The following is a 14,467-nucleotide window of genomic DNA, read 5'->3' as shown; positions in this document are numbered from 1 at the left end:
GCCCAGTCATCTTATACGGTGTGTGCGGTGTGTATGGTTCCCAGGGTCTCGAGGAGAGGAGACTCTACTTCAGGCCCTGGGATCCATATTAATGTAAAAAATAAAGAATAAAAATAAAAAATATGGATATACTCACCCTCCGATGGCCCTTGGCTCTCAGCGGTGCAAGCGGCAGCCTCCGTTCCTAAGAATGCATTGAGCGTCATCGCAGGTCCTACGCTCAATGCATTCTTAGGAACGGAGGCTGCCGCTTGCAACGCTGAGAGCCGCGGGCCGTCCGAGGGTAAGTATATCCATATTTTTTACTTTTATTCTTTATTTTTTAAATGAATATGGATCCCAGGGCCTGAACGAGAGTCTCCTCTCCTTCAGACCCTGGGAACCATCCAAGATCGCTCCCTGCACATGCCGTACCCCGGCGTATAAGACGACCCCCGACTTTTTAGATGATTTTCTGGGGTTAAAAAGTCACCTTGTACGCCGGAAAATATAGTATTTGATACATTCCAGATTTAGCAATTTTTCCCACCTACAAGGAATGGAGAGGTCTGAATTTTTTTTATCGTAGGAACACTTCAACTGTGAGAGACAGAATCTAACAATTAAACCCAGAAAATAGCATTGTATGATTTAAAAAAATAAATAAATAGCATTTTAATGCATGAAATAAGTATTTGATCACCTACCAACCAGCAAAAATTAGGGCTCTCACATACCTGATGGGAGGGTTTCTAAAAGAAAGACTACTCTACACTCATTACCTGTATTAATTGTATCTGTTTTGTTTCAACTCATTGTCTGTAAAAAAAGACACCTATCCACACACTGAATCACACTCCAAATTCTCCACCATGTCCAAGATCAAAGAGCTGTCTAAGGACACCAGGGACAAACTTGTAGACCTTCATGAGGCTAGGATTGGCTACAGGACAATATGCAAGCATCTTGGTGAGAAGGCAATAATTGTGGGCACAATTATTAGAAAATAGAATAAACACAAGGTGACTGTCAATGTTCCTAGGTCTGGGGCTCCATGCAATATCTCGCCTCGTGGGGTAAGGATGATTCTGAGAATAGTCAAGAATCAGCCCAGAACTACATGGCAGGACCTGGTCAATGACCTAAAGAGAGCTGGGACCACAGTCTCAAACATTACCGAACATATTTTAATCTGTCACATGAAAGTAAGGTTAGGGGCTCGCTACCACTTGAGAATAAATCGGGCAAATGCAATCCGATTAAAAAGTCAATGATTCAGTGCTCATCTGGAAATTGTTTTATCAGATCAGATTGCAATCGGACTGATAAAAAAATCACAGCATGCTGTGAGACGATGTGAATTTCAAATTGCAATCGCCAATAGAATTCCATCGGTGTGAGAAAAAACGCACGGCACTTGGACCATGACTGTGCCGTCCGGTTTTTACACACCTATCTCCCTGAAAATCCAACATTTCATTAGCTGCATACAGTAAAATCACAGTGTGACCCGACAGAATAGAATAGATAGAATAGATACAGTATGTATACATATGTCAGTGACATATATGATTAGTACAAAAAAAAAAAAAAGTAAAAAAAGTGTAATCCTACCCTTGTTTTTTGCTTGGCTTTTTTACTAGGTTCACTAAATGCTAAAACTGACCTGTAAATATGATTCTCCAGGTCATTATCAGTTCATAGACACCAAACATGTCTAGGTTTGTTTTTTTGTCCAGCAGTGAAAATAAATTACAAACTTTGTTAAAAAAAATAGCGCCATTTTCTGATACCTGTAGCATCTCCACTTTTTGTGATCTCGGGTTGGGTGAGGGCTTATTTTTTGCGAGCTGACATTTTTAATGATACCATTTTGGTGCAGATACGATCTTTTGATTGCCAGTTTTTGCATTTTAATGCAACATTGTGGCAACCAAAAAACGTAATTCTGTCTTTTTTACTTTTCTTCCCGCTACGCTGTTTAACGATCAGGTTAATCCTTTTTTTATTGATAGATTGGGCGATTCTAAATGCGGCGATACCAAATATGTGTATGTTTGATTTTTTTATTGTTATATTTCGAAAGGGGCGAAAGGTGGGTGATTTGAACTTTTTTTTTTTCTTTTTTTATATTTTTAAAAACTTTTTTTAACCTTTGGTTTGCTTCAATAGTCTCCATGGAAGACAAGAAGCTGCCATAACCCGATCGGCTCAGCTACATATAGGTGCTGATCAGTTCGCCTATATGTAGCTAAATTACTCACTTGCTATGAGCACCGGCGCCACTGGCTGGCACTCACAGCAAGCTGGCAGTAACAACCATAGAGGTCTCCGTGGATTTCCGGCGCAATTGCCGGAAGCACTTGTTAAATGCTGCTCTCAGCATTTAAAAGCAGCATTTATTTTGTTAATAGCAGCAGGTGGATCGCGATTCCACCTGCAGTTTTTTGGGCACATGTCAGCTGTTCAAGACAGCTGATATGTGCCAGGAAAGATGTTGGCTCACCGCTGGAGCCCACATCGAAGGGAGGGAGTCTGACATCGGCATACTCTTATGCCCGATGTCAGAAAGGGGTTAAAGCCTGTGAAGTGGGTAATACACATACAGCTTTCCAAGCTATTAATATCAGCTCACAGCTGTATACTTAGCCTTTACTGGTTATTAAAATGGGGGATTACCAAAAAAATGACATATTGTCCCCCTATAATTAAAGGGCCACTGTCACCCCCTGCAGCCGTTATAAACTAAAAGAGCCACCTTGTGCAGCAGTAATGCCGCATTCTAACAAGGTGGCTCTTTTAGTTTTGTGTTCAGGTATTACTAAAATAAAGCAGTTTGAAACTTTACAAAAATACCTGTCTTTGTCCACAGAGGCGGGTCTGAAGCCTTCTCTGTGAAGCGCCCAACTGCCGTCACTCATCTCTTCTGGGGCGATGGTCGCTGCCCCCTCTGAGCTGTTTTCTTTTCAAATCCAGCGACAGCGCTGTGTAAATATTTGTGGGGCAGGCGCAGTAAGCTCTGTCGGTCTGAGGTCCCAGCCAGGCTTGCAGACTGCGCCTGTGCTCGCATTGTGGCCCCCCACCTCGGTAATCCCTGCCCCGCAATGTGTTATGCATTATGCACAGTGCGGGGCTGGGATTCCTGGGTATGCGCACTGCGTGTGTCAGCCACTCACCCAGGTCCACCCGCTGACACACGCAGTGCGCATGCTCGTGCTGATTTCAGTGAGATGAAAGGAGTGTATTAGGTATGTACTCCACTTAACGGTCTCATGTCACTGTGAGGCACTGAGCTGTGCTACCAGTAGCAACCACACGCAGCTCAATGTCTCTTCTTGCTGGCATGCTGAACGCTCGCATCCTGCCAGCATTCAGTGTGTTAAGTATATGTAGCAGAGCTAGACTCATCAAGGAAAAATTGATTATTATATTTTCGTCGGAGAGAGGTGAGGAACATGGTTGTTTGTTTTTTTATTCTTTTACAGGGGACATGGGCATCGGATGATGATCTTCCTCTTATCTTGGACAGGTGATGGATATGGTTGTTTATTATTTAAAATATTTTACAAGTGACAGGTAACTGCTTATTTATTTTATAATTAAAAAAAGTCAGTGTCTTTATTTCACATAAAGTTTTTATTCAGGGTGCCTTTTATTTACAATATGACTGTGGGGTTAGTAATGGGGTTGTCTTATAGACACCTCTCCATTACTAACCCCTAGGCTTGATGTCAGCTGCCAATACAAAGCTGACATCAACCCCAATACTATTACCCCACTTACCAACGGATGAGTGCAAGTGGGAAGAGCGAGGCTAAGTGCCAGAATTGGCGCATCTCATTGATGCGCCTTTTATAGGGTGGCTGAGGGCTGATGTTTTTGCCTTGGAGGGGGACAATATCCATGGCCCCTTTCTGGCTATTAATATCAGCCCACAGCTGCTTGGCCAGCTTTTGCTGGTTATTAATTATAGGGGATCCTACATCTTTTTTGGGGGGAGTCCCCCACTTTAATAACCAGTAAAGGCAAAGTGATCAGCTGTGAGCTGATATTGATAGCCTGGGAAGCTCCATGTGTATTACCCTCTTTTCTGGCTATAAACATCAGCCCCCAGCTTTCCACTTTCCCTCTGCTGATTAATAAAATTTCAGGAGATCCCACACCATTTTTTATCTATCTATCTATCTATCTATCTATCTATCTATCTATCTATCTATCTATCTATTTATGTATATGTATTGAAAAATATTTCCTTTAAAAACTGTCTATAAGTGACATAGGGAATTACTCTACTTAAAAGCTAAAGTTAAAATTGCATTGCATACGGATTGCATTTGCATGTCGTTTGGATGTCATTCAGATACTAGGTGATAAAAATTGTATTGTACTTGCATGAAAATTGCATGCCACTTGCATAACACTAATCCGACTCTTCTGGATCAAAATCAGACTTTTTAAACGCTTGTGTGTCTGTGGCCTTACACTATAACTTCATTTTTAAGACTTGCATTCAATCAGTGTTTAAAACATCACTTCGATGTTGATCCTGAAAAGTAGGACATGCGTCATGTGAGAACAATATGATTTTTCTCAAATAGCATCCATATGATATCCTTATGACATGAGTAAGCAATGCATTTTTTTTCTGCAACTATTATTCTAGAATCCTTTACAGGACCATTTATAGTGTTCTATGCTGCAGAATGGTAACGCATCTGTAAAAAACGGACGGCATATGGCTGTTTTGTGTGTCGTTTGCTTTTTTCTCCCCCCCCATTGACTTGTATTGATGAGTCTCACCCAATATACTGTACAAGGCCTAACGCAGCATGCTGTGATTATTTTTCTCTTCAAACTGAGAAGAAAATCACAGATTAGCACTAACTCAGCGAATAACATTACTATGAGTGCAATCCGATTTTTTATCTGATTGCACTCGTCCAATTTATACGCAGATGAGTATGGGCCCTTACTCAAATTAGTTGATGCAAAAATGAATACACTATTACATATATTGTATGACTGCTATAATTTTTAAGGACAGAACCAAGTCTACTAGGCATGGAATGAACAAGCTGGCAACATATTGCAACATCTGTTTTTTACATTCTTCAAGAACGACTATTTTTAGAGCCTGAATACTATATGGAGAGTGATGCTCAATTTGTCTGTTCAGAATTCCTCTTAGATTTTTCAGTTGGGTTCAGATCAGGAGACATATTTGGCCACTGAATTTTACGTTCACCCTGTTCATCTTAAGAAATGCAACAGATCTGTGTTGGATCATGGTCATGTTGGAAAAGTTCACATTTACCAAGGGCCTCATGGGTAGCATCTTTTCTTTCCATATAGAGCAGTACATCTGTCAATTCAAGGTATCATCAAAGGACTGTAGCTCCCCAACACCAGCAGCATTCATGCATCCACATATAGACACTACCTCCATCATATTTCACTGTAGGCAATATCCATTTAGAAAAATGAATTTAGAATAATGCATGGTGCCTAAAGTAAAGCATTGTGATAGCAGTGTCCATATGTGGGGCTGCATGAGTGCTGCTGATGTTGAGGAGCTACAGTATATGTCATTGCTGGTATCGTGAATTCATATATGTACTGCTCTATATTGAAAGTGCAGTACATATGTAATCTGAATCCAACCGAAAACACCAAAGAGGAATTCTGAAAACACAAGTTGAGCATCAAACTCCATAAAGCATTCAGTCTCTAAAAGAGGTCGTTATTGAAGAAAGGGAAAAGATTGTTAATGTAATCCAAGTGTCATCAGTTTGAATCAAAGTATCATCAGTATTTAGTAAGTTTGTCAGTTTTTATCATCAGTGTTACATAAGTGATTTCATTGTATGGACAAATAAATAAATTATAAAACTTCTATTGTTAGTAATGAAAAATGACAGCGGTTTAAAATTTTTAAAACCACTTTGGTTGCTACATTTCACAACATTTTTAGTTCCAAATATTGACTTTTGTCATCCATAGAGTTTAACGTGCTTTGTATAAAATTACAATGGTTTGGAATTTTTAAAAACCTTTGGGCTTGCTACAGTTCACAAAATGTTTTTGTTAGAAAAATTGACTAATGTCATTCATACAGTTAAACAAGCTTTGTGCAAAATTCTAATGGTTTAAAATTTTTAAAACCACTTGGCCTATTACAATTCACAAATATTTTTGTTCCAAAATTTGACTATTTTCATAATTACAGTTTAACGTGCTTTGTATAAAATTATAGTGGTATGAAATTTTTAAAAACCACTTGGCCTGTTACTGGTGACAAAATTTTTTGTTACACAAATTGACTATTGTCATCCATACAGTTTAATCTACTTTGTGTGAACTTACAATGGTTTGACATTTTTAAAAACCATGGAAACAGGAACACATGGGCTACTTGCACAGTGCACATTTTTTGCAAAAAACGTATCAACCAAATACCCTGTTTTTTACATCTTTTACTAGCACTTGCGGATTACTGCAACATTTTTTCAAACTGAGTGTTTTTGGTTTTACTATTCTCTTTTGTGTCTTCATTTTTAAAAACCACTTGCACTGCTACAGGTGACCAACTTTTTTTTTTTAATTAAAAGAATTTAGTTTCAATTAATCAAGGAAACTTGGTTTCCAGAGACCTAGCAATTAAAAAATGCATAAAGTGTGCGGTAAGGGACAGGGATGTGAAAGTGCTCATGATGGTGCATGCAGATGGCGAGGACATGGGGCAGGTTCGACTTCATCTGCAGCTGGAGCATAAGCAACACTTCCATCCATGACACATAGCTTCCTGTCCCACTTCATAGAGAGGCATGGGACACCTCTTCTAAAGCCCCACCAGTGCTAACAGGTGGTTGGTTGGATAGCAGATATTGCTTCCAGCATGCTTGTCTGCACCATACAGTTTTCCACTCGGTCCAGTTTCACCACCCAAGAGTTTGGATTGCTTAATCCTCACCCTGATCCATCTACTTCCAACCATGTTGAGTCCCAGGTGACCAGTGATCCCACTCTTGGACACGACAAAGAGCTCTTTACATCATCATTTCTTGATTGCGGACTCTCACATTGCATGTTCCAAAAGGGACAGGAAGATGTACTATTTGATGCACAAAACTTACAGCATCCACAATCACAGGAACATGATGGTGGGGAACGGCACATTTTGTCTAAGGTAGTAGATTATGAGACACAGTTGCTGATAAGTCAGGTTGTTGTTAAGTCACCAAGTCATGAGGACTAGGGAGCAGTGGTGGAAGATGAGGTGGTGGATGGCGAAGTCACTGACCAAGCTGTGAGCTGGCATGCAGAGCGTGGCCAGCAGCAATGAAAGGGAGGGATCAGCAGAAACAAAACAGACAAGAAGAGGCAGTGGATTGATCAGAGGAAGAAGATGGTCAGCTGTTCTGCAGAGCACCAACTCATGAATTTCTCCATCAAAAAGTTAGGTGTTCATTAAGTTAGGTCACTTTCAAACCGTGCCATGCCACGATCAGTAGTAAGGGCCTGACCACTAAGAGCCTAACCACCACCAGCCTGATCAGGCACATGTCATCTAAGCACCCGACTCAGTGGACTGAACACCTGGGTCAACAATTAGTGCCAACGGGTGTCACCACTGCCTCTTCCCCTGTGCTAGGTGCTTACCAATCCCCTGTCCATGACACTGGCACAGATGTCAACCACCATGCACTTGGCCTTGCACATTCTGGAGCACCATCATCAGGCACTTCCAAATCCTTGTCCCCGTTCAGCGTTCAGCTGCCCCTACCCCATGCCTTGAAATTAAAAAATAAATTCCCAATCTGTGGCTCTCACCGCTGAACCTACAACCAGGCATGGTCATGTGTGATAATGGCCGTAACCTGGTGGTGGCAGTAAAGGTTGTCAATCTCACACTCATTCCATGATTGGCCAACATGCTCAACTTGGTAGTTCAGCAGTTGCTGAAAACCTACCCAGATTTGCATAGCTTCTGGTCAAGATGTGCCACATCAGCACCTATTTCCAGCTGCAGCAACGCATGTAAGTGCCAGCTCACCAAATGGTGTGCAACGTGACTATGAGCTGGAACTCCACACTGCACATGCTGGCCTTTTGGGCAGCAGAGGCCTGTTGTGGAATACCATCTCAAACATGCATGTCTGTATTCTGGTCAGTTTCGGCACATAACAATTAATGCATGGATGTCGGACATTTGTGCCGCTCTCTATGACTTTGAGAACTCTACAGAGATGGTAAGCGGCGATGACGCCATAATCAGCTCAACAATCCAGCTGTTATGCCTACTTAAACAGTCTCTGCTAATAATTAAACATGAAGCATTACATTTGGAGCAGGTGGAGATGGAGGAAGACATGAGACAGGGAGATACTACCCAGCCTCATCTCATCTGCTTAGCATGGATAGGGTAACAAAGAGGAGGTGAAGGCTGAGGAGGAGGAGGAAGAGGAGGAACAGGAGCTGGTTGCTAGTGCAGGAGAAGCCAGTACCCACACAAGCTTTGCCCCTTCTCTCCTACTTAGATGTGCTGAGGAGGGGAATGAGGAGGAAGAGAGGGAAGAGGATGAGATAAAGTGACAATGAGCATCCTAGCACTTTAGAGCTTGCTCATCCCAAATATTAAATACTATATGATATTAGAGAGATCCTAAGATGTTCGGAATCTTCTAGGTCTCATTTGTTAATTCTTTGTTGCACTATTGTGCTTTAGGACTCCTGTTAGATTTTACATTATTATTGTTATTGTTAAGTTATCAGCAGTGCTTTATTATACTTTAAAATTGCACTGTGTAGTGTGTGATTCTTTTTTTAAGCTCTGTGCTTGTTTATAGCAGATAGGGTAGGTAGTTCTGACGACTTATCATGGTGAGCTTTTTTCGAATGCTGAATAAACAAATGGTTCATTTTTAAGTGTTTTAATCATTTGAATTATTATTTTGCATTTAAGTCTTAAAAGGATTATCCACTAATAGACAGCTATTCATTAATAGCTCCACTGTTCATTATAAAGTAAAATACTAAGCTTCCTGATATGCACTATTCTTGCCAAGTTAAGGAAAAACCCTTTCTTAAATTAGTATTTTGCATGATATCCAGTAGTTTGCATTGCTATTATTTGCACATCTTTTGGTCTCTTTATTTATTTATTTAAACATGAAAGAACATGTAACATTACATCCTTACCTGCCAGCCCAAGTCACGGAAGCTGACATACAGCTCATGTTTTTTACATGCTTGCTTCTGTTCACTTGTGTTGTAATCTGTAAACATGCATAAAAAGAATTCTTTAAGCAAACTCATGGCTGCTTTCATGTTTAATGAATGCTTCCTTCAATTCTTTAAAAAAATGTTTATTAAAAACATTACATTGTTGCATAGTCTTATATGGCATAATTTTCATTATAATGTTGTAATTACATGAAGGGTAAATATAAATTACTTAATATTTACGAAGGCAGAAATCATTTATGAGTCAATGAAAAATAAAAATGTTTTCTTCCTTATGTCCTACCTTGGCTCAAAATATGAGATGAGCAGCGTAAGATGATTAGCTTATAAAGAAAAATAATTTAGTCATACTCTGTCAGAAGATGATTATGATTAATGATTATCCACAGTAGTTGATCTTCTCAGTAATGGAAGATGATTATCCCCAGTAGTTGTGACAGTATTTCATGATAACATATTTTTTCTGGCTAACACGGTACCACAATACAATTTGTTATTGTACATCATGATAACATATTAAATTTGTGTAATTAGAAAGTGAGGTCCATAACAATGCAGAAGGGTAAGATACAGTGAAATGTAAAAGTTTGAGCACCACTGGTCAAAATTACTGTTATTGTGAACAGTTAGGCAAGTTGAATATGAAATTATCTCTAAAAGGACTAAAGTTAAAGATGACACATTTCCTTTGTCTTTTAGGAAAAAATATATGCATATTGTCATTAGTTTTTACATTTTAACAATAACAAAAAAGGAAAATGGGTCCTTGAAAAGTTTGGGCACCTTGCATGGTTAGGACTTAGTAGCACCCCCTTTTGCAAGTTTCACAAATTATAAATGCTCTTTGTATCATGCCAAGAGTCTAGCCACAGATTTTCAATGATGTGCAGATCAAGGAACTGTGAAGGTCATTGTAAAACCTTTAGCTTGTGCTTTTTATGGTATTCGATTGTAGACTTTGACATGTGACCATTAACCATTTACAGAAGCCATCCTTTTTCAACTTCAGACTTTTTACAGATGATGTTATGTTTGCATCAATAATTTGTTAAAATGTCATTGAATCCACTCTTTCCTTTACCCATGAAATGCTCCTCGTGCCATTGACTGAATGGTTAGCAAGATGTTCTTTTCCTGAAATTGTATGCCCTTTTTCTCCACACATTCCTTTGATCATTGTGGCTAAAGAGTCATATTTTAACTTCATCAGTCCATAGGACTTGTTTCCAAAATGCAGGCTTGTTTAGATGTTCTTTTGCATACTTTTGTCACAGAAGAGGTTTTCTTCCAATGATTCTTCCATGAAGGCCATATTTGTGCAGATATCTCTGAACATTAAAACAATGTGCCACAACTCCAGACTCTGCTAAATCTTTGTGAAGATCTGTTGCAGTCAAGCGGGGGTTCTGATTTTCCTCTCTTGCAATCCATTGAACAGCTATCACTCAAATTTTTAAAGACCTTATCTTGACTTCTACTTTTCCTGTTAACTGCCATTTCTTAATTACATTTTAAACTGAGGAAAGGGCAACTTGAAAGTGCTTTGCTTTCTTCTTATAGCCTGCTCCTGCTTTGTGAGCCTCCACCGTTTTAATTTTCAGAATGCTAAGCAGCTGCTTACAAGAACCCATTACTTCTGCTTTTGGCACTTATAAAGCTGGTAAATTTGCAACACCTGGCCTTTCTGACCGATAATAGTGAACAAGCCATAACCCTAACAGGCTAATTAAGGTCTAATACCTTGGTCAAAGTTATCTGAGCACACAAATCTCCAAAGGTGTCCAAACTTTAGCATTGGCCTATTTTACTTTTTGTAATTTTTAAAATATAAAAATTGACAATAGATTTGTTTACAAAATTAGAAAGGAAATGTGTCATCTTTAGCTTCAGCCCTTTTAGAGATCATTTATTTTCTTCAACTTTTAACTGTTAACAATAACAGTAATTGTGGCACTAACTTGTACATGCCAGTGAATGACACAACTGTGCAGTATAAATTCCTAATGAACCACTCTTGATAATTACTAGTGTTGAGCATTCCGATACCGCAAGTATCGGGTATCGGCTGATACTTGCGGTATCGGAATTCCGATACCGAGATCCGATACTTTTGTGGTATCGGGTATCGGTATCGGATCAATAGGGATGTGTAAAATAAAGAATTAAAATAAAAAATATTGATATGCTCACCTCTCCGGCGGCCCCTGGACATCACGCTGGTAACCGGCCGGCTTCTTTGTTTAAAATGAGCGCGTTTAGGACCTGCGAATGACGTCGCGGCTTCTGATTGGTCGCGTGCCGCTCATGTGACCGCCACGCGACCAATTAGAAGCAGCGACGTCATTCTCATTCACTAAACTCCTAATTCTAGGAATTAAGGACCTGCGAATGACGTCACGGCTTCTGATTGGTCGCGTGGCGGTCACATGAGCGGCACGCGACCAATCAGAAGCCGCGACGTCATTCGCAGGTCCTAAACGCGCTCATTTTAAACAAAGAAGTCGGCCGGTTACCAGCGTGATGTCCAGGGGCCGCCGGAGAGGTGAGCATATCAATATTTTTTATTTTAATTCTTTATTTTACACCTCACTATGGATCCCAGGGCCTGAAGGAGAGTTTCCTCTCCTTCAGACCCTGGGAACCATCAGGATACCTTCCGATACTTGATGTCCCATTGACTTGTATTGGTATCGGATATCGGTATCGGCGATATCCGATATTTTTCGGGTATCGGCCGATACTATCCGATACCGATACTTTCAAGTATCGGACGGTATCGCTCAACACTAATAATTACTAGTTTTATTTGTTTTTGTATAGGTGTGTTAAAGGGCTAGTCCATCCTTTTTTTATCTTAACCCTTTAACCCCAAAGCCTGATTTCACCTAATACAATTCTGACCAGTGTCACTTTTAGTGATAATTCTGGAATCCTTCTATATATCCCTCTAATTCTGAGACTGTATTTTCATGACACATTGTACTTCATCATAGTGGCAAATTTTGTTTAATATGATTTGCATTTATTTATGAATATATCCAAAATATGAAAAAATATGTGAAAGTTTTGCAATTTTCAAGCTTTTAATTTTTATGGCGTAAACCAGATAGTTATACCACATAATATAGATAATAAATTACATTTACTACATATCTACTTCACATCAGTGTAATTTTTTTCATTTTTTTTTTTTCAAAGTAATTTGAAGTGACTTTTGAGGGCCTATGTGCAAAAAATACCCAAAAGTTATGCTATTTTAAAAACTTCACTCGTCAAGACATCAAAACCACATTCAAGAAGTATATTAACCCTTTATGTTCTCTACAGGAGTTGAAGCAATGAGGAAGGAAAAAATGAACACTTTAATTTTTCCCACAAAAAATTTAGCTTTTTCCCCAAATTTTTCATTTTCACAAGGGTAACTACAGTTTGCGCGCATGACAGGGGTCAGAAGGGAAAGACCACCATTTGACTTTTGGAGTGCAAAATTATCAGGAATGGATAATGAACGCCATGTCATGATTACAAAGCCCCTGATGTGGAAACTCCCCATGAGCGGCCCTATTTTAAAAACTACACAGCTCATGGAATTTAGAGTAGTGGTGAGTACCTTTAATCCACAAATACTTCACCACATTTTCTAACATTGAATCAAGAATTTAAAAAAAATATATTTTTCCCACAAAATTGTTGTTTTTCCCCAAATTTTTCATTTTTACAAGAGTGAGGGTATGTGCACACATCAGGATTTCTTGCAGAAATTTTCCTGACAAAAACCGGACATTTCTGCCAGAAATCCGCATGCGTTTTTACCGTGATTTTACCGCGCTTTTGATGCATTTTTGACGCGTTTTTGATGCGTTTTTGTGCGTTTTTTGTGCATTTTTTCCCAAATGCATAAAATTGCGGGAAAAACGCAGAAAATCCGCAAAAATAATGAACATGCTCTTTTTTTTACCGTGAAAAAAACGCATCCATGTGCACAAAACATGCAGAATGCATTCTAAATGATAGAATGCATAATGTATGTATTTTTATTGAATTTTTATAGCGTTTTTATCACGAAAAAAATGCGAAAAAACCTGTACGTGTGCACATAGCCTGACAGGGAAAATGGACAATTTTTTGTGAAATTTCTGCTGAGTACACCGATATGCCATATGTAGTGGAAAACTACTGTTTGGGCACACAGCATGGCTTGGAAGATAAGAAGCCGAATTTAGAGTTTGGAGCACCAGTTTGGCTCAAATGGATTGCAGATGCCATGTCACATTTGGATAGCCCCTGACATGCCAAAGCAGCAGAATCCCTCACAAGTGACCCCATTTTGGAAACTGTACCCTTGAGGAATTTGTCTAGGGGTGTAGTGAACATTTTTAATCTTCAGGCGATTCACAGAATTGTGTAACATTTGGCTAACTAAAAGGAAAATTATAATTTTCCGCTTAAATTTTAATTTCAAAAGGGATAATAGGAGAAAATGAATGGTACAATTTGTTACACAATTTCTCCTGAGTACGTCACTACCCCATATGTTGTCAACAACTACTTTTGAGGCACACTGCAAAGCTCAGAAGGGAAGGAGTGTTAGGAGTCGAGTTTCCTCTGCTGCACAGGGGGAATCTCGATCCGTGTCCGCTGCGGTCTCCCATTCTGCATCGGCTGCAGTGGGGTCTGCTCAGCGGAGACGTCGCTCCCAGCGTCTCGCTGAAGCTGATTCTGTGCATAGGGTCACTACTGCCTTTTCTGGCTTTCCTATGGTACCCTGCACTGATCTGCGGCGAGCAGGCTTCTCTGGGAATAAGTCCTTATTTGCACACACTGAGCATGCCCAGGGCAAGATCTCCCGTTGGAGGTCGAGGGTCACATGCTCAGGTACTGCAGCGCATCCCATTGGTCCTCCAGGAAGGTCCTGAAAGGGCAAAACTTTGGTAGCAGCTTCCTGTGCTGCAACTATATAAGCTGCGCATGACCGCACGGCCATGCGCTAGTATTGTCTTTGATATATGTGTGTGTAGATGGATGTATGTCGAAGGATGAAAGCTCCTAAATATCCCTCCCTAGCGTTGTTGACTGCTCGCGGATGATGGTAGCTATCTAGCGCCCGACTAGCCATCTGCACGTAACACACATCACAGCGTCCAGTTGCTGTGTCCGCCAGTACGGCGCCATGCGCTTTCTCTGCGCTTTCCTTACCCAAGCCTGGTTGGTTAGTGGCATCCGTCAGTGCGGCACCGCACGCACT

The 14,467-nt window shown here is 40.0% G+C and overlaps 1 protein-coding gene across 1 annotated transcript in view; it reads right to left on the bottom strand.

Moving 5' to 3' along the window:
- The window catches only part of BMP5 (bone morphogenetic protein 5), a 574,966-nt gene that overhangs the window by 31,252 nt on the left and 529,247 nt on the right, over nt 1-14,467 (bottom strand). Inside the window, exon 5 of the mRNA XM_069726747.1 lies at nt 9,178-9,254. Within this exon, the coding sequence (XP_069582848.1) occupies nt 9,178-9,254 (77 nt within the window). The remainder of the gene's footprint in view (nt 1-9,177; nt 9,255-14,467) is intronic.

The sequence above is a fragment of the Ranitomeya imitator genome, chromosome 5 (genome assembly GCF_032444005.1).
Source record: "Ranitomeya imitator isolate aRanImi1 chromosome 5, aRanImi1.pri, whole genome shotgun sequence".
Classification (NCBI taxonomy): Eukaryota; Metazoa; Chordata; class Amphibia; order Anura; family Dendrobatidae; genus Ranitomeya; species Ranitomeya imitator.
The sequence above is the reverse complement of the archived record's forward strand: the minus strand, read 5'-3'. Positions and strand labels throughout refer to the sequence as shown.